The sequence below is a fragment of the Diabrotica virgifera genome, chromosome 7, assembly GCF_917563875.1.
Source record: "Diabrotica virgifera virgifera chromosome 7, PGI_DIABVI_V3a".
Lineage (NCBI taxonomy): Eukaryota > Metazoa > Arthropoda > Insecta > Coleoptera > Chrysomelidae > Diabrotica > Diabrotica virgifera.
The window spans coordinates 162,961,939-162,977,043 of NC_065449.1; the positions used below are offsets into that span (position 1 = coordinate 162,961,939).

General features: G+C 34.4%; 1 protein-coding gene across 1 annotated transcript in view; it reads right to left on the minus strand.

Moving 5' to 3' along the window:
- The window catches only part of LOC114335418 (gastrula zinc finger protein XlCGF57.1), a 39,653-nt gene extending 26,226 nt beyond the window's left edge, over nt 1-13,427 (minus strand). Inside the window, exon 1 of the mRNA XM_050657255.1 lies at nt 13,117-13,427. Coding sequence (XP_050513212.1) covers nt 13,117-13,303 — 187 coding nt within the window. The 5' untranslated portion in view covers nt 13,304-13,427. The remainder of the gene's footprint in view (nt 1-13,116) is intronic.
- Between the last annotated feature and the right edge of the window lie 1,678 nt (nt 13,428-15,105).

The window sequence follows — 15,105 nt, forward strand, 5'->3', positions numbered from 1 at the left end:
GAGAACGAATAAAACATCGATTTTGGCTGTTTTTATTTTGATTAACAGCTCTTTTTCTTTTTGCATTCTCAGCAAAACACTCTCATTAGTAATGTGGTCGGTATAAGATATCTTCAGGATTCGACGATAAAGCCACATCTCAAAAGCCTCAATTTTCTTGCAGGTGGCGTCTGTGAGAGTCCACGACTCAACTCCGTACAACAGTATAGGAAAGATATAACATCGTAGTAATCTGACTTTTATGGGTATCGACAAATCATGACATTTGAACAACTTTGCCATTTTTTGAAATGCAGATCTTGCTTTCTCTATCCTACATTTGATTTCTATAGAATGGTCCCAATTTTCACTGACGTTCGTACCAAGGTAGGTATATGTTTTTACTCTTTCTATTTGTTGACCATTCACACTGATTCGTCCAAATTGCTGTTCATTATTAGAGATCATCATACATTTGGTTTTCTTAGTGTTTAGTGAAAGTCCGTATCTCTGACTGACTTCTGCGATTCTGTTCATTAACTCCTGTAGGGCTTCAGAACTGTCAGCGAATACCACAGTGTCGTCTGCGTATCTTATGTTATTGATACATTCTCCGTTAATTCGAATTCCGGCTTCAACATCATCCACTGCTTCTTGAAAGATTTCCTCAGAGTAGATGTTAAACAGCAGTGGGGATAGTATACATCCCTGACGGACCCCACGTTTGATTTTGATATCGTCGGATTCTCCTGCCTCTGTCCGGATAGAGGATGTTTGATTCCAGTACAGATTGCTGATAATCCTTAAATCACAGGTGTTAATTCCAATATTGGTTAATATCTCCATCAGCTTGTCGTGCTTTACTGTATCGAACGCTTTATGGTAATCAATGAAACATGCATAAATATCGCAATTTACGTCTCTACATCGTTGAAATAGCACTTGTATACTAAATAGAGCCTCTCTTGTACCCACTGCATTTCGAAAACCAAACTGTCTTCGGCTGATTTTTTCTTCGCACAGTCTATATATCCTTTGATGTATAATTTTTAGAAATAGTTTTAAAATGTGGCTCATTAAGCTGATGGTTCGGAAATCACTGCAGGATACGGACTTTGTTTTCTTTGGTAAAGCAACAAACGTCGACTTTAACCATGTTTTTGGTATTACTCCGCTTAAATATATGTCGTTAAATATTTTGGTTAGGTGTTGAGTACCGTCGGTGTTAAATAGTTTTATGAGTTCAGCATATGCATTGTCAGGTTCAGGAGCTTCGCCATCTTTTAGTTGTGATATTGCTCTTTCCACTTCATCTGATGTGATTGGTAAGTGGTCATCACATAATATGTAGGATGGAGGTTGTTCGGATCTAGTATCATCAAAGAGTTCCTGTATGTATTTTGTCCATATGCAGATTTCTTGATTTCTGTCTGTGATGATATTCCCCTGTTGGTCTCGCAATTTGCTTGCTGTGATGGATTTCTGAAGACCTGCTGCTTATTTCACCTTTTTATGTATGTTAAACGTATCATGTTTTTGCTCTAACGACTCTATCTCTTCACACTGTGATTTTAACCAATTTTCTTTGGCCTTTCTTATTTCAGTTCTTATTTTTCTCTGAATCGTGTTGTACATTATTTTGTTGTTTTTTGATTTTCTTCTTTCTTCCATAAGTTGTAGTATATTGTCGTTCATCCAACTTTTTCTCATCTCTTTCTTTTCTATTAGATGTTCTTCTCTGATGCTGTTAAAGGTTCCACATATATTTTGGAGTGATTCTTCGGCATTATATGTTTGCTCCATATTAATTAGCTTCTCTGAAAGAATCTGTGCGACTGTCTCTTTTGTTTTCTTATCTTTTAGTATTCTCATATCGCACTTTTTGTTGATGTTCTTTTTTGCAACCTTCTTGAATCTAAACCTAAATTTACCAACAACGGGAACATGATCTGATGATACGTCAGCACCGGGGTAACCCTTAACCGATAGGCATCCATTACGAAATCTCTTGTTCACCATTATGTAGTCAATTTGATTCCGTATTACGTTTCCTGGTTGATCTTGCGGGGAGACCCAGGTGTATACTTACACCTGGGTCTTACACCTGGGACTTACACCTTAATAATAGGTATACTTAATAAATTTAGCCACAGCCTGTACCTGGCATTCTAAAATGTCATCAACATTATTATTACCTTAATACTTAATGAATTTTTAACGTTTTAACCTAGGTACCTTATAAATATATATTCTTTTTTAAACTCCTACAATAGGTACGATCTACAACTTTCATGAATAATTCAAAATAAGTTTTTACGGGAAACAACACCAAAATTACAAATACAAAAATGTAAAGTAAACTAGGATATACCGGGTTGTGAATTGGAAAAGGGGCCATAGGAAACTCAATGTAAAATTCTAATGTTGAATTCCAGCTTCCCTAATTATTTTACATCAAAAGACGGTAGGTACGGTAAATTATTACAGTTAGGTACCTAATGTCATGTGTAGTGTGTGTGTTGAGTAAGTGTCTTGTTACTTTGCAAAGTCGACGTCATTGTCTTTGCAAAGAGACGCTAATTGTATCCGAACGTCTGCGGTCGGATACAATTAGCGTCTCTTTGCAAAGACAATGAGGTCGACTTTGCAAAGTAACAAGACACTTACTCAACACACACACTACTAATATTTTTTTATCTTTTTTTATTTTATCATTTATTGTTTAAAAACAATACAGTTAATAAGATACCCTCAGTTGCGAAGAAAGTATTAATAATAAAGATTTTTTATTCAGTCAATGGTGTGGGCACACTCAGTTAAATAGTAACGTGTGGCGTGTGGCCTAACTTTTACACACATACCTACTGTGGCAAATGTATCATATTTTTCAAAATTTTGGAATGAATTTAAATCGTACAACAATTTTAACTTTTGATTTTAATACAGATTTTAATTCTCTACAAGTATTCTCTTATGACTTTTGATGTAAAATAATTAGGGAAGCAGGAATTCAACAGTTTAGAATTTTACATTGAGTTTCCTATGGCCCGTTTTTCGATTCACCAGCCGGTATAAGATAAAATGTGTATTATTTGTCTTATTATTTAATAATAACACAAATAATACACATATATACACAATAACACACATTCAATTATCGAAAATCATTTAAAAATATGGGATTGTGTATTCTTGTGACGTAAAGTCAAAAATATAAGTCTCCCCACCACCGTCGGTCAAGACAACCATAATAAAGTCTAATAACCGTGAGGACTGACTGGTGTAATAGACTTGGGAAGGTCGAGGCTCTTTCAGAGGGCTGTAGAACCATTGATGATGATGAGGTAGGTATTCGTTAAGATTTACACCTTATCAACCTGATCTCAATCCAATCGAATTGGTTTGGGCTGCATTAAAAAATTATGTAGGAATATAAGAAAATTGTCTGAAAAATGTATGTGAGAACACGATCCAAATAGAAGACGAATTTATCAATAAAGAACCTTTGTTTGATCAACTCTGTGATCAGATATTGATAAATCTTGATTAGTACGTTCTTTACGGTGAAATATTGCAAAACCTCTAAATTTTAAAGAACCGCTTGGACTGACATGAAATTTGGCATACACATAGCTAATAAGTCAAAGAAAAAAAGTGATATTGTGCCGATGTGTGCTTTTGCCCTAGGGATGAGTTTCACCCTCTTTTGGGGGTGAAAAATATATGTTCGAAATCAGTCCGGAAATGGATAAAATGACTAATTATAAGCAACTTTTGTTCTATAAAGTTTTTTCACAAAGTTAATACTTTTCGCGTTATTTGCGAGTGAATATGTTATTTTTTTTACAAAATAACCACGTTTTCAGACGGTTTTTCGCAAATAACTAAAAACGTAAGTATTTGGTCGAAAAAAATTCTTATCAAAAATATAGCACTTAAAAAAGTGAAAAACATGGTGTACCTATATATTAGGTCACTATACCTAGTAGAAGCAGAGTTATAGCTAATGAAAAATATGTTCATAATCGTCAAATTTCAAACCGAATATTTTAACGTACCATAACCAAAAAACGAAGCACTTTTTTGGGGAAAACTCATTTTAACTGTTTTAAAGTGTTTAAAATATGCTTATTTTTGTTTAAAAAAAATTAGCATAAAAAATAAAAAAGTTACGCTCAAAATAAAGTTGGTCCTTTCCTGGTTAGGTGTTTATAGCTTTGTTTAACAATAAAATAATAAATTTTTAGCAATGCAAATAATTAAAACCGATATAATTTAACTTGAACTTTCAAATGAGGTAAGCAGAATTGCTATTTTATTTTTTAATCAAAAGTTATTCGGGTTCAAAAATTGCAATTTTTCGATTTTTTGAAAGTTCAACCGCGTTTATCTCGAAAACTATGTATCCTACGAAAAAATTTGTAGGAACATTTTTTGGTTAGAATGGCCCAAAAAATACAAAAATATGTTTTGTTTTGCGAGAAATCGCTGTTATGTAATTCCTCAACTTCTTTGTTTATAACAATCTTATCGACATCCAGATCAACTGTTACCCAAAAAATTCGTGTTCTACGGGTCAAAATACATAAAAAAAACTTGGGTAAGTCCATCTGAATACAGGAGGCCGTTGTACACCCCCTGGCGACAGGACTAGCTTGAAAATCGCCATGTTTCGTTTTTTTTTCAATTTTAAATTGCTTATAAGTCGAAAACGATCAACTTTAGAGAAAAATTATAAGAGACCTTTTTTGTCCGCAATGGTCCAAAAAATTAAAGAAAAAATTGTTCGGGCCAAAAATATTGATTTTTGCAATTTGATTAAAAAAAAATTGTTAAAAAAATTGGCTCACTTTTCACGTAGGCGACTTCTTGAACCTTATTCTGGGATGTCTCACGAATGTGATTATGCAAAAAAAACCTTATGGGAATATTTTTCCCTTCGAACCCGCCGTTTTCGCCTTGTCTAATAGAAATGATCGCCTTAGGGTTGATTCTTTGGGGAAAAGTCATCCATTCCCCAATGTGAGCCGTTCGAAGCATGTTGTTGGAGCAGGTATATGAAGTCTTATATGCCATTTGAGAAAGCTTCATATATGCTTAATAGGATTAAGGTCTAGAGTTCAAGAAGGCCAGTCTATTTTTGGAATACCTTCTTCTTCTTTTGGTGCCTATTCGTTTGGAATGTTGGCTATCATTCTGGCCATAATTATTTTATTATCGGATGCTTTAAATAAATTAGTTGTTGTGGAGAACCATTTCCTCAGGTTCTTTAGCCATGATATTCTTCTTCTCCCTATACCTCGCTTTCCGAATATTTTGCCTTGAAGGATTATTTTCAATAGTCTGTATTTAGTGCCGTTTCTCATTTTGTGTCCGAGATATTCTAACTTTCTGTTTTTGATTGTAAATATCACTTCTCTTTCTTTCCACATTCTTCGTAGTATGATCTCGTTATTTATCTTATCCGTCCATCTTTAGAATTCGTCTGTATAGACACATCTCGAACACTTTAAGTTTTTTCTAGATGGCTTCAGTGAGTGTCCAGGATTCAACTCCGTAGTACAATATTGAGAAGATATAACATAGTAGGAGCCTTACTTTTATCTCCAGATTAAGGTTGTGGCTTTTAAAGAGTTTGGTCATGTTGTTGAATGCACTCCTAGCCTTCTCTATAGATTCTACATTTTACTTCTCCTGAGTGATCCCATTGTTCACATGTTCACATTGTTGCATTTGGAATACCAGTCTCTTCAATATACTATGTTGCCATCCTAGTCGTGTGTTGTCTCGAATTATCTTGCATTAACAGAACACCATCGCCAATAAACCCAGCATATGGTATCACATGATGTAGGATCTCTGTTCTGTACCTGTGTGCTGTCAATGCGCCCCTCAAAATCAAGACGATATCCGTGTGTTCCTCAAAAAAATCCATGCCAAAACATTACTAAGCCACCACCTAATGCAACCCGGTGTGTGTAGGCAGTGTGTAACAGAGTGTAGGCAGCATAACATTCTCCAGCCATTCTGTAGACCTTATTTCGACTATCTTTTTCATAAATTGATATACTACACTGATACGTACACAATACTTTTTCAAATCGTTTATTCTCCAATTGACGTGTTCACTAATGCAAGTCTGCGTTTTGCGTGACCACTATAACAGCCCTTTGTTAACCTATTAGTGAAAGTCAAAAATAACGCGTATTCGATGGCCTAGCGTGCAAATGTGCTAAGTGCTAATTTGTTGGTTTTCCAATAATTGAAAATTAAGCTTTTAAATCTTATTAAAATTATAGTTTTTATCATGTACCTATTAATAATTGTTCACATATTTTGTGACATCTGAAGACCTTTTGTAAGTTCTAAAGAGCCTTAAAAGGTTAGTGGGTCCCGAAATAATAATAATAATAATAATTGTCGCTGTAACCACGAATAAACTCTTGTAAGAAACTAGGTGCGCTGTTACAAATTGTGAACACTGAAGTCCTACCCAATTATGTCGTAGAAGCCCACACATTGGAATATCTGCATATGCTAATCTACTGTGCAGCAACAGCAATTGCTAATGTAATCGGCGTTAAGATCAGAACACGACGGGGTACTAATAACGGAAGGAATGGTAACAGAATTGCACCCTGGGAAAAAAGACTTCTCGGAAAAATTGAATCACTGCGTAGGGATATTGGTCAAGTTACAGAATATATAAGAGGTGTAACAAGTAGAAAAGTCATTACGAGAGCTGAAGAAATAATGCGGAGCACTGCAAGACACTCGAGATATGATCCAGACAATAACACAGCCCAACAGTGTCTGGATACATTAAAACAAAAACTCTCCCTCTATTCAGGACGATTAAGAAGGTATAAAGTTAGTAACAACCGAAAATGTGACAATGCACTTTTTGAGAACTCTGAGAAGGCGTTCTACCGAAAACTCAACTCCACCGTAGAAAGTGTCGACAAGTCTTATCCAAGCCAAGAAGAGATTCATGAGTTTTGGGGAAATCAACTTTCCACACCAGCTGCTCTTAACAACAATGCTGGCTGGATAGAAGATAAGACGCACAACTGTCACCACTACGTCACAGTTAACTACGAACCATTCACTACTGAAGAGGTCTCAAATATCATCAAAGAGCTTCATAACTGGAAATCTCCTGGACCAGACGGAGTTCAAAACTTCTGGCTTAAGAAGTTTTGGAGCATTCATGAGTGCTTATCAACATTAATTAATCATGTTATTTCTAACCCGCAGGAAATACCATCATTTCTAACTCAGGGAACCACTTATTTGATACCGAAGGATAAAAATAACACCCAAGATCCAGCCAAGTACCGCCCAATTACTTGTCTTCCAACTTTGTATAAATTGGTCACATCCTGTATAACCCGGCGTATCTACCAACACTGTGCTCTAAACAATATCATAGAGCCTCAACAGAAAGGATGCGCTAAGGGTTCTATGGGTTGTAAAGAACAACTTATCATCGACTCGAGTCATTTCTAACCAGGCGTTCACCAAAAAAAGGAACCTCTTTACTGCCTTTATTGACTACAAAAAGGCTTTTGATTCAGTGCCGCATGAATGGCTTATAGATATATTAAGAATATACAAAGTCGACGATAACATAGTGACTTTTTTAAGGCATATAATGACAAGTTGGAAGACTAAAATTCACCTCCAAATACCTGGTGAAAACAATATCGAAACGGAAAATATCGCAATCAACCGGGGCCTGTTTCAAGGAGACTCGCTGAGTCCATTGTGGTTCTGTTTGGCTATGAACCCTCTATCACAGCTATTAAACTCCACTGACTCAGGTTTTAGCATTAAAAATAACAATACTGTAGTAGCGAAGCTTAATCATCTGTTGTATATGGATGATTTGAAATTAATGGCTTCTACTCGAGACAATCTAGAACAGATGCTAAAAACAGTAGAAACATTCTCTAATGATATTAATATGCAGTTCGGCCTAGACAAGTGCCGTGTTTTGAATATAGTCAGAGGAAAGGTACAGCCCGGTGGATTCGATATGCAAAATGGCCAGAACATCGAGGCCATGGGTGAAAACGATATATACAAATATCTTGGAGTAAAGCAGGCCATAAGCAAATGAAAACTGAAATAACTACTGAGTTTATACGAAGGATAAAACAGCTGCTTCGTACACAGCTTAACAGTAAAAATTTGTTTAAGGCACTAAACACCTACGCTTGTTCCGCACTTAGCTATTCATTTGCTATTGTTAAGTGGACAAAAACAGATATAGAAAATCTTCAGCGAAAAGTACGAACACACCTCACAAAGGCACAAAAACACCATCCTAAAAGTGCAGTAGAAAGAACAACATTACCACGGAATCTAGGAGGAAGAGGACTTATGGATATAAGTGAGCAATTAGATAAACAAATTGCTAATTTAAGAACTTATTTTCAGATTCAAGCTGAGACATCTACTCTACATCGAGCTATTTGCGCAGTAGATGACACAACACCGATCAAACTGAGGGAACCAGAAATGCGCATAAACCACCTCACTAAAGACGAAAAAATGCGCACCTGGATGGGTAAACCTCTGTACGGGCGACATCCCAATGAGGTCAGCCAAGACTATGTCGACAATACAGCGTCTGTCTAGCAACCAATTTACCTGTCTAGCAACAATATTATTACAGTGATATTCAGTGGCGCACCCAGAATTTTCCTGTAGGGGGGGGTTGGCTTGGGCGGGGTTCGGACAAATTATCCCTGACAAAAAATCCCCACAAATTATCCCTGGACAAAAAATCCCCGACAAAAAATCCCGGACAAAAATAATACCCACAAATTATTTTCGACAAAATATCCTCCACAAAAAATCTCCATAAAATATTTGCTACCGAATAGTTCTCTTAAAGTTTTCCCGTGAATGCAATTGACTCAAATGTTTTCAGCCTCAGTGCATAAGAGTTATAGCGATGGCCATGAAACCGCTTTTCGGCACGACAATAATGATTAAGTAATTAAAATTAAGCATGAATTATTGTAATTTCGATTACCAAATCTCGAATTCTAATTACATGCCGAAAACTTCAAATTTTACATGACAAACGAGTGTGAGTTTTTTCAAAAATCGTGGAAGATATGGGGTATGAACTAAGGTTGTGGGAATCATGTTGTAATTATTCGCTTAAATCTTTTGCTCACTCTACCTTTAATAACTAAGTTCAAAACATTGTCTATTATCTGTGTGCATCATTAAGAATGTTCAGCTTTGTTATGAAAACGCAGAAAACAGGTTTTCGACATAGCGTTTGAAAGCTTTTGAAGCAAGTTTCTGAAATGTTGCTTGTAGTGAATTGAAACTGATGACTAAATATTTTTCGGTATGTATTACTAAAAAGATTACTACCATACGCCGAAGAAATAGTTGGTGACTACCGGTGTGATTTCAGGCCCGGAAGACCGATTGTTGACCAAATATTTACTATGTATTAGACAATAGACAAATGCTTGAAAGGATTGGGAGTATAATCAAGACGTGCATCAGATCTATATAGATTTCAAACAGGCTTATGATTCAATTAATCATCCTACACTATGGAATACAATGGTCGAGTTGGGCATACCCAAGAAACTAATTGCGGTAACGCAAATGTGTGTAAGTAACTTCTTTGCACAAGTTAGAAGAGGTGGGGAAATATCAAATGCTTTCTGCGTAAATTCTGGACTGAGACAGGGAGATTTGTTATTCTCGTTGTTGTTTAACCTGGCCTTAGGATATGCCATGCGAAAAATTTATCCAAAAATCAAACCAGATATAGCTGCTCGGGGAGAGGCCAGATTGGAGAAAGTCTGTAGGATGGCCTATAAAAAGGTGGAAAGATGCAGTCAGAGAAGATCTGGAGAAAATGGGAGTGAGACAATGAGAAATAGTGGCACAGGACCGACACATGGAAGGCACTAGTAAACCACTCACAAGGATAGTCGATGAGTTATAACGCCATTGATGATGATAGTAACTAAATATTTTTGATGTTAAATTTACAAAAAGTAACAGGTTTTTTGCATTACAATCAAGATTATTGTTTTCGGGAGCAGCAATTCTTATCACCAATAGGCAATGTTTTGAGCATAGTTATTCAAAGCAGATTGAGTAAAAGATTGAAGCGAATAGTTACAACATGGTTCCCACAGCCTTGCGCATCCCCCACTTCCCATAATATCTTCCACGCTTTTTTGAATAAACTCAAACTCGTTTGTCATGTAAAATTTGAAGTTTTCGGCATGGAATTGAAATTCGAAATTTGGTAATCGAAATTGTAATTCATGCTTAATATTAATTGCTAATCATTATTTTCGTGCCGAAAAGCGATTTAATGGCGATTGCTATAGCTCTCACACACTGAGGCTGAAAAACATTTGAGTCGATTGCATTAACGGGAAAATTTTTAGAGGACTATTCGGCAGCAAATATTTCTTAGGGATTTTTTGTCCGGGATTTTTTGTGGGGATATTATGTCCAAAAAAATTTGTGGGGATTATTTTTCCGGAATTTTTTGTCCTGGGATTATTTGTCCGGTGATTTTTTGTCTGGTGATTTTTTGTCCAGGGATAATTTGTGAAGATTTTTTGTCCGGGATTATTTGTCCGGGGATTATTTGTCCTCTTCGCTTGGGCACCGAAATTTTTTTGTATTGTTTCTGAAAGACAAGTTACATTTTCCTATTATTCTTTATATTTTTTTATATGCCCTGGGAGGGGTTTTAACCCCCAAAAACCCCCACCTGGGTGCGCCACTGGCGATATTGTTAAAGAATAAGGCTATAACATATTAAAAAAAAACACTTAAATCGGACAAGTTTAGGAAATTCGAGACATCAAAAATGACCCAGGTAAATTGCTACATTAGTAAGGCTACTCGGACTGGTACGAAATTTGCACAGTATATTTTTGACGACTTTTTATTCACTTTTCATTCTATACATTTTTTCGCGCTGATCTATAGTTTTTCTGTATTTCTCATTCAAAAAACTGATATTTTGACATCAATTTCAAACCGCATCCACCATTTTAATTGCTGTCAACAACGGCGTATGCGTATTGCATACTTTTTTGAAGCAATGTTGCCACATCTTTCGAAATTATTGTTTATTGCGAAATTACCAATTCCAGTATGTACTAGACTTTTTGCAAGCGTAAAATAAAGGATACTTGTAATAAGATACAAGAAAAAAGTGAAAACAAGATCATTGAAAAAAGTAAAACATTAAGTTTTTATTTTGGCATTTAAAGAATACTCATAAAACTCATCCTAAAATATGGAAGTGCAATTAGAAATATGTACTATTTTGGAAATTGTTAAATACTTTTGCATATTTGCATACAATGTTGTTTTCAGTTCCATTAAGAAACACCAGATCAGTTAACGTATTTCATCAGCCATTTAGGAGAACCAATGTTGGCCTTAATTCTTATATACCTAGAGTGTCACGAATGGCTAACTGTTATGCTGATAGTTTAGATTTTTTTAATGAAAGCTATAGTAAATTTGTGAGCCTGTTAAAGCAAATTGTGATATAAATTTTTCAATGTGATATATTGTGATGTATTGTATTTGTACCTGTCAGTTTTATATTATATCAATGTTGTATTGTTTTATTATTTTAACTTTAACTTTATTTTTCTAAGCACTTTGACTGTTTTTAGATTGTTTTTATATTAAGATTTTATTATTTGACTAATTCTATTGAGGCTTTTAAACTGTAAATTATTGTACTAAAAGTGGGCAAGGCCCGTTAATAAATAAATAAATAAATTATGGGTATATAAAATGGGGAATTTCTGGAGAATGTATTATTGGGGAATAATGGATATATCTACAGTCCTCAACTGTTTAAGGACATTGGTACATACAAATTGCTTCAAGAATAATAATTGTGTTTGAAAGAATATTTGGTATTTTGAAGAGATTTCTTATTTTAGCATGTGGAATGAGATGCTAGTTACCTTTTGTTCAAAGAATAATATCAGCATGTTCAGTTTTGCGGCTGATATTGGCCGAAACATTAATAATCTAATTCTGAGAAGAAACTTTTATTATGAGTTCTTTTTAATAAATAAAACAGAACATACAATTTAATGATGAAAGTTTAATCGAATAATTATGTAATCCCCAAAAAAACTCATAATAATACATAACTTTTATTAAAATTAAGTTCAATAGTTACTCCGAAAAACACAAATGTACATTTGGCAACATTGAACATGATCAGAATATCCTTATATAGGGCTTTTCATTCACAGTCATTTGTTTCGAGCTTCTGTCATGTGTCACATAATATTAATATATCTACGTCATACGTTATTGGTATAGTATATACAATGTAACAAACCAAAGACGTATGACGTAGATATATTAATAATATGTGACACATGACAGAAGCTCGAAACAAATGACAATCGATGAAAAGCCCTATTGTGTACAAGCGCGCTGGACTTATTTTTCCAAACAATGAATTTTTGGCCATTTTACAATATTATTTATTTTTGTATAATTTAATGCGAAAATAATGAATGGTATTTATAATTTGTTTATATATGTTATAATAACTAAAGGTATTTTGTACTTTGATAGCATTTTAATCTGGCTAGTTTTAAATTTTCCATATTTTATAATTTTTTTTCAATTGTTTTAAACATTTCTACACTTTTTGTTTGTTCCGTAACAAAAAACATGAAAATTTTGCCTTTGTTCCAATTTTTAGGCTAAGTCCAAAAAATTTATGCATTTTTAGCGATCCTTACTAATGTAAACATTTACCATGACCCATTTTGTGGGGTGCCAACTAAAGTGGTGGGGTGTGCAGGTGCAGTGTATTTATGGATTACTGTCGAAAGCTGATATGATCAACCAAAAAGTCGATATGATCAACCAAAAAGTCGACATGATCAACCATAAAGAAGATGTATTTGCTTGCTGATTTTTCTAATGACTTTCTTGGGTGTGAATCTGTCGTTTTAGTTTATTCCTCGTGGTTTAAAAACAAACCATAGTATTGAGTATTGAAGATGAGAAGTAATATTTTTATTAGTACATAAGATAATAGGTCATATGAGCTTAAATGTACATGACTACTCTTTATTTACTTACCATCATCTTGTTCTATTTCGGCTTTTATATGGCATTTCTTAACGTCTAAATACTCAAATGTATCATTTGCACTTTCAGTGATAAGTTCCTCCTTAATTTCAACTTTACAGGTATCCTCTACTTCCTTATCTATTTCTTCTTTGCAAGTCGTCTCACTAACTTCTTTTACTTCAGTTTGATTAAACATGATGTTATTTTTATATTTCTATATTTCAGTTAAATATGTTAAATCAAAAATCAAATGTTATGTTCATGAGTTCATGTTTATGTTGTAATCCATAGAAGAGTTGTTGTAATCTATGTTACTATGTTGTAAGTTGTAAATGTCAACTAAACTAACCTCAAAAAAATCACATGCACGAGTGGATGAAAAGCGGGGTTGCCAGGTCAGTTGATGTCTTCAGTAGTTTTGCTTTCAAAAAATCAGTAGCCATCAGTAGATTTTTTAAGCCATTTATAATATAGTAAAACCTGTGTTCAAATTCAAATTCAAATTCAAAATTCAAATTCAAAATATCTTTTATTAAAAAAAATTGTAAACAACACACTTACAGCAAATTGTCACAATTGAATAATAAGTGTCTAATATACATACAAAATTACAATTACAAATACTATGAGTTAAAAGTTAAAATGTGTGATTTAAAAACTCATACACAGAATATGGTTCTAAATCCAATAAAATGCTTTTTATTTCAGTTCTAAATATATTAAAATTCTGTTGCAATTTAATTCTAACAGGCAATTTGTTAAAAAATTTTATACACGAATATGTAGGTCCTCTCTCTGTTGCGACTAGCCTATGTATAGGAAAATTGAGCCCTACATACCTAGTGGGTATGCTGTGTTTTGGCTCAGAATGTGTAAACCTATCCCTATTCTTGAACAGGAACAGTAAACACTCATATATATAAAGCCCTGCCACAGTTAAAATCTTAACTCCTTAAATTTTCCCCTACAGGTCCTTCGAGCTTTTATCTTGAGCATTGTTCTTATTGCTCTCTTCTGAGCAATGAATACTCTATCAACATCAGTTCCTCCTCCCCAGAAAATAATACCATATCTGAGCACTGAGTAGATGTTTGCAAAATAAACTGTCTTAAGGTGTTGTAAATTCAAATACTTAGACATTACTCGTAATGAATAACATGCCATGTTGATTCTCTTGCGAACAACACACAGATGCTCTGACCAATTTAGATGTTGATCTATGTAAATACCCAAGAATTTTGTATTTGTTGATAATTCAACAGTTTGATCATCCAACTCAATCTCCTCTGGAATTATCTCATTATTTTGCTTTGTGTGAAAACAAACACAGTTAGTCTTCTCAGTATTTAAAACCAATTTATTTTTTAAGAACCAATTCTGAGCTGTTTTTAAGTGATCTGAAGAAATACTCAGAAGATCCTCAAACGTTGATGCTAATGTTAATAAGTTTGCATCATCTGCAAAATTTACAAGGTGAGACTCACTGCTCAGTATTTCGCTACCAAGAATGTTAATGTAGAAAACAAAAAGAAGTGGTCCCATGACACTGCCCTGAGCAATACCAAGTTGTAAATTCCCTTCTTCTGAAGAAAACTGTTGTCCTTCTCGAGTTATAATAACTTTTTGTCGTCTGTCAGTGAGGTAATCTCTTATCCAGTCCCGAGCAGGGCCACGAATTCCATATCTTTCTAGTTTGTTGATCAAAATATGATGATCTATGCTGTCAAACGCTTTTGATAAGTCCAGGAACATTCCCAAGGAAATCTCCCCGTTCTCCCATCCATTCAAAATCTTATCCACGAATTCGTATGTAGCTGTTTCAACAGACCTTCCCTTGAGATATCCATGTTGTGATTCAGCAATTAGGTGGTCATCATTGAAAAAGGCTATAAGTCTTGTGCACATTGCTATTTCGAAAATTTTTGAAAATGTCGGTAGTAAACTGATGGGTCTATAATTTTCCAATTTGGTTTTATCTCCCTTTTTATGTAAAGGTTT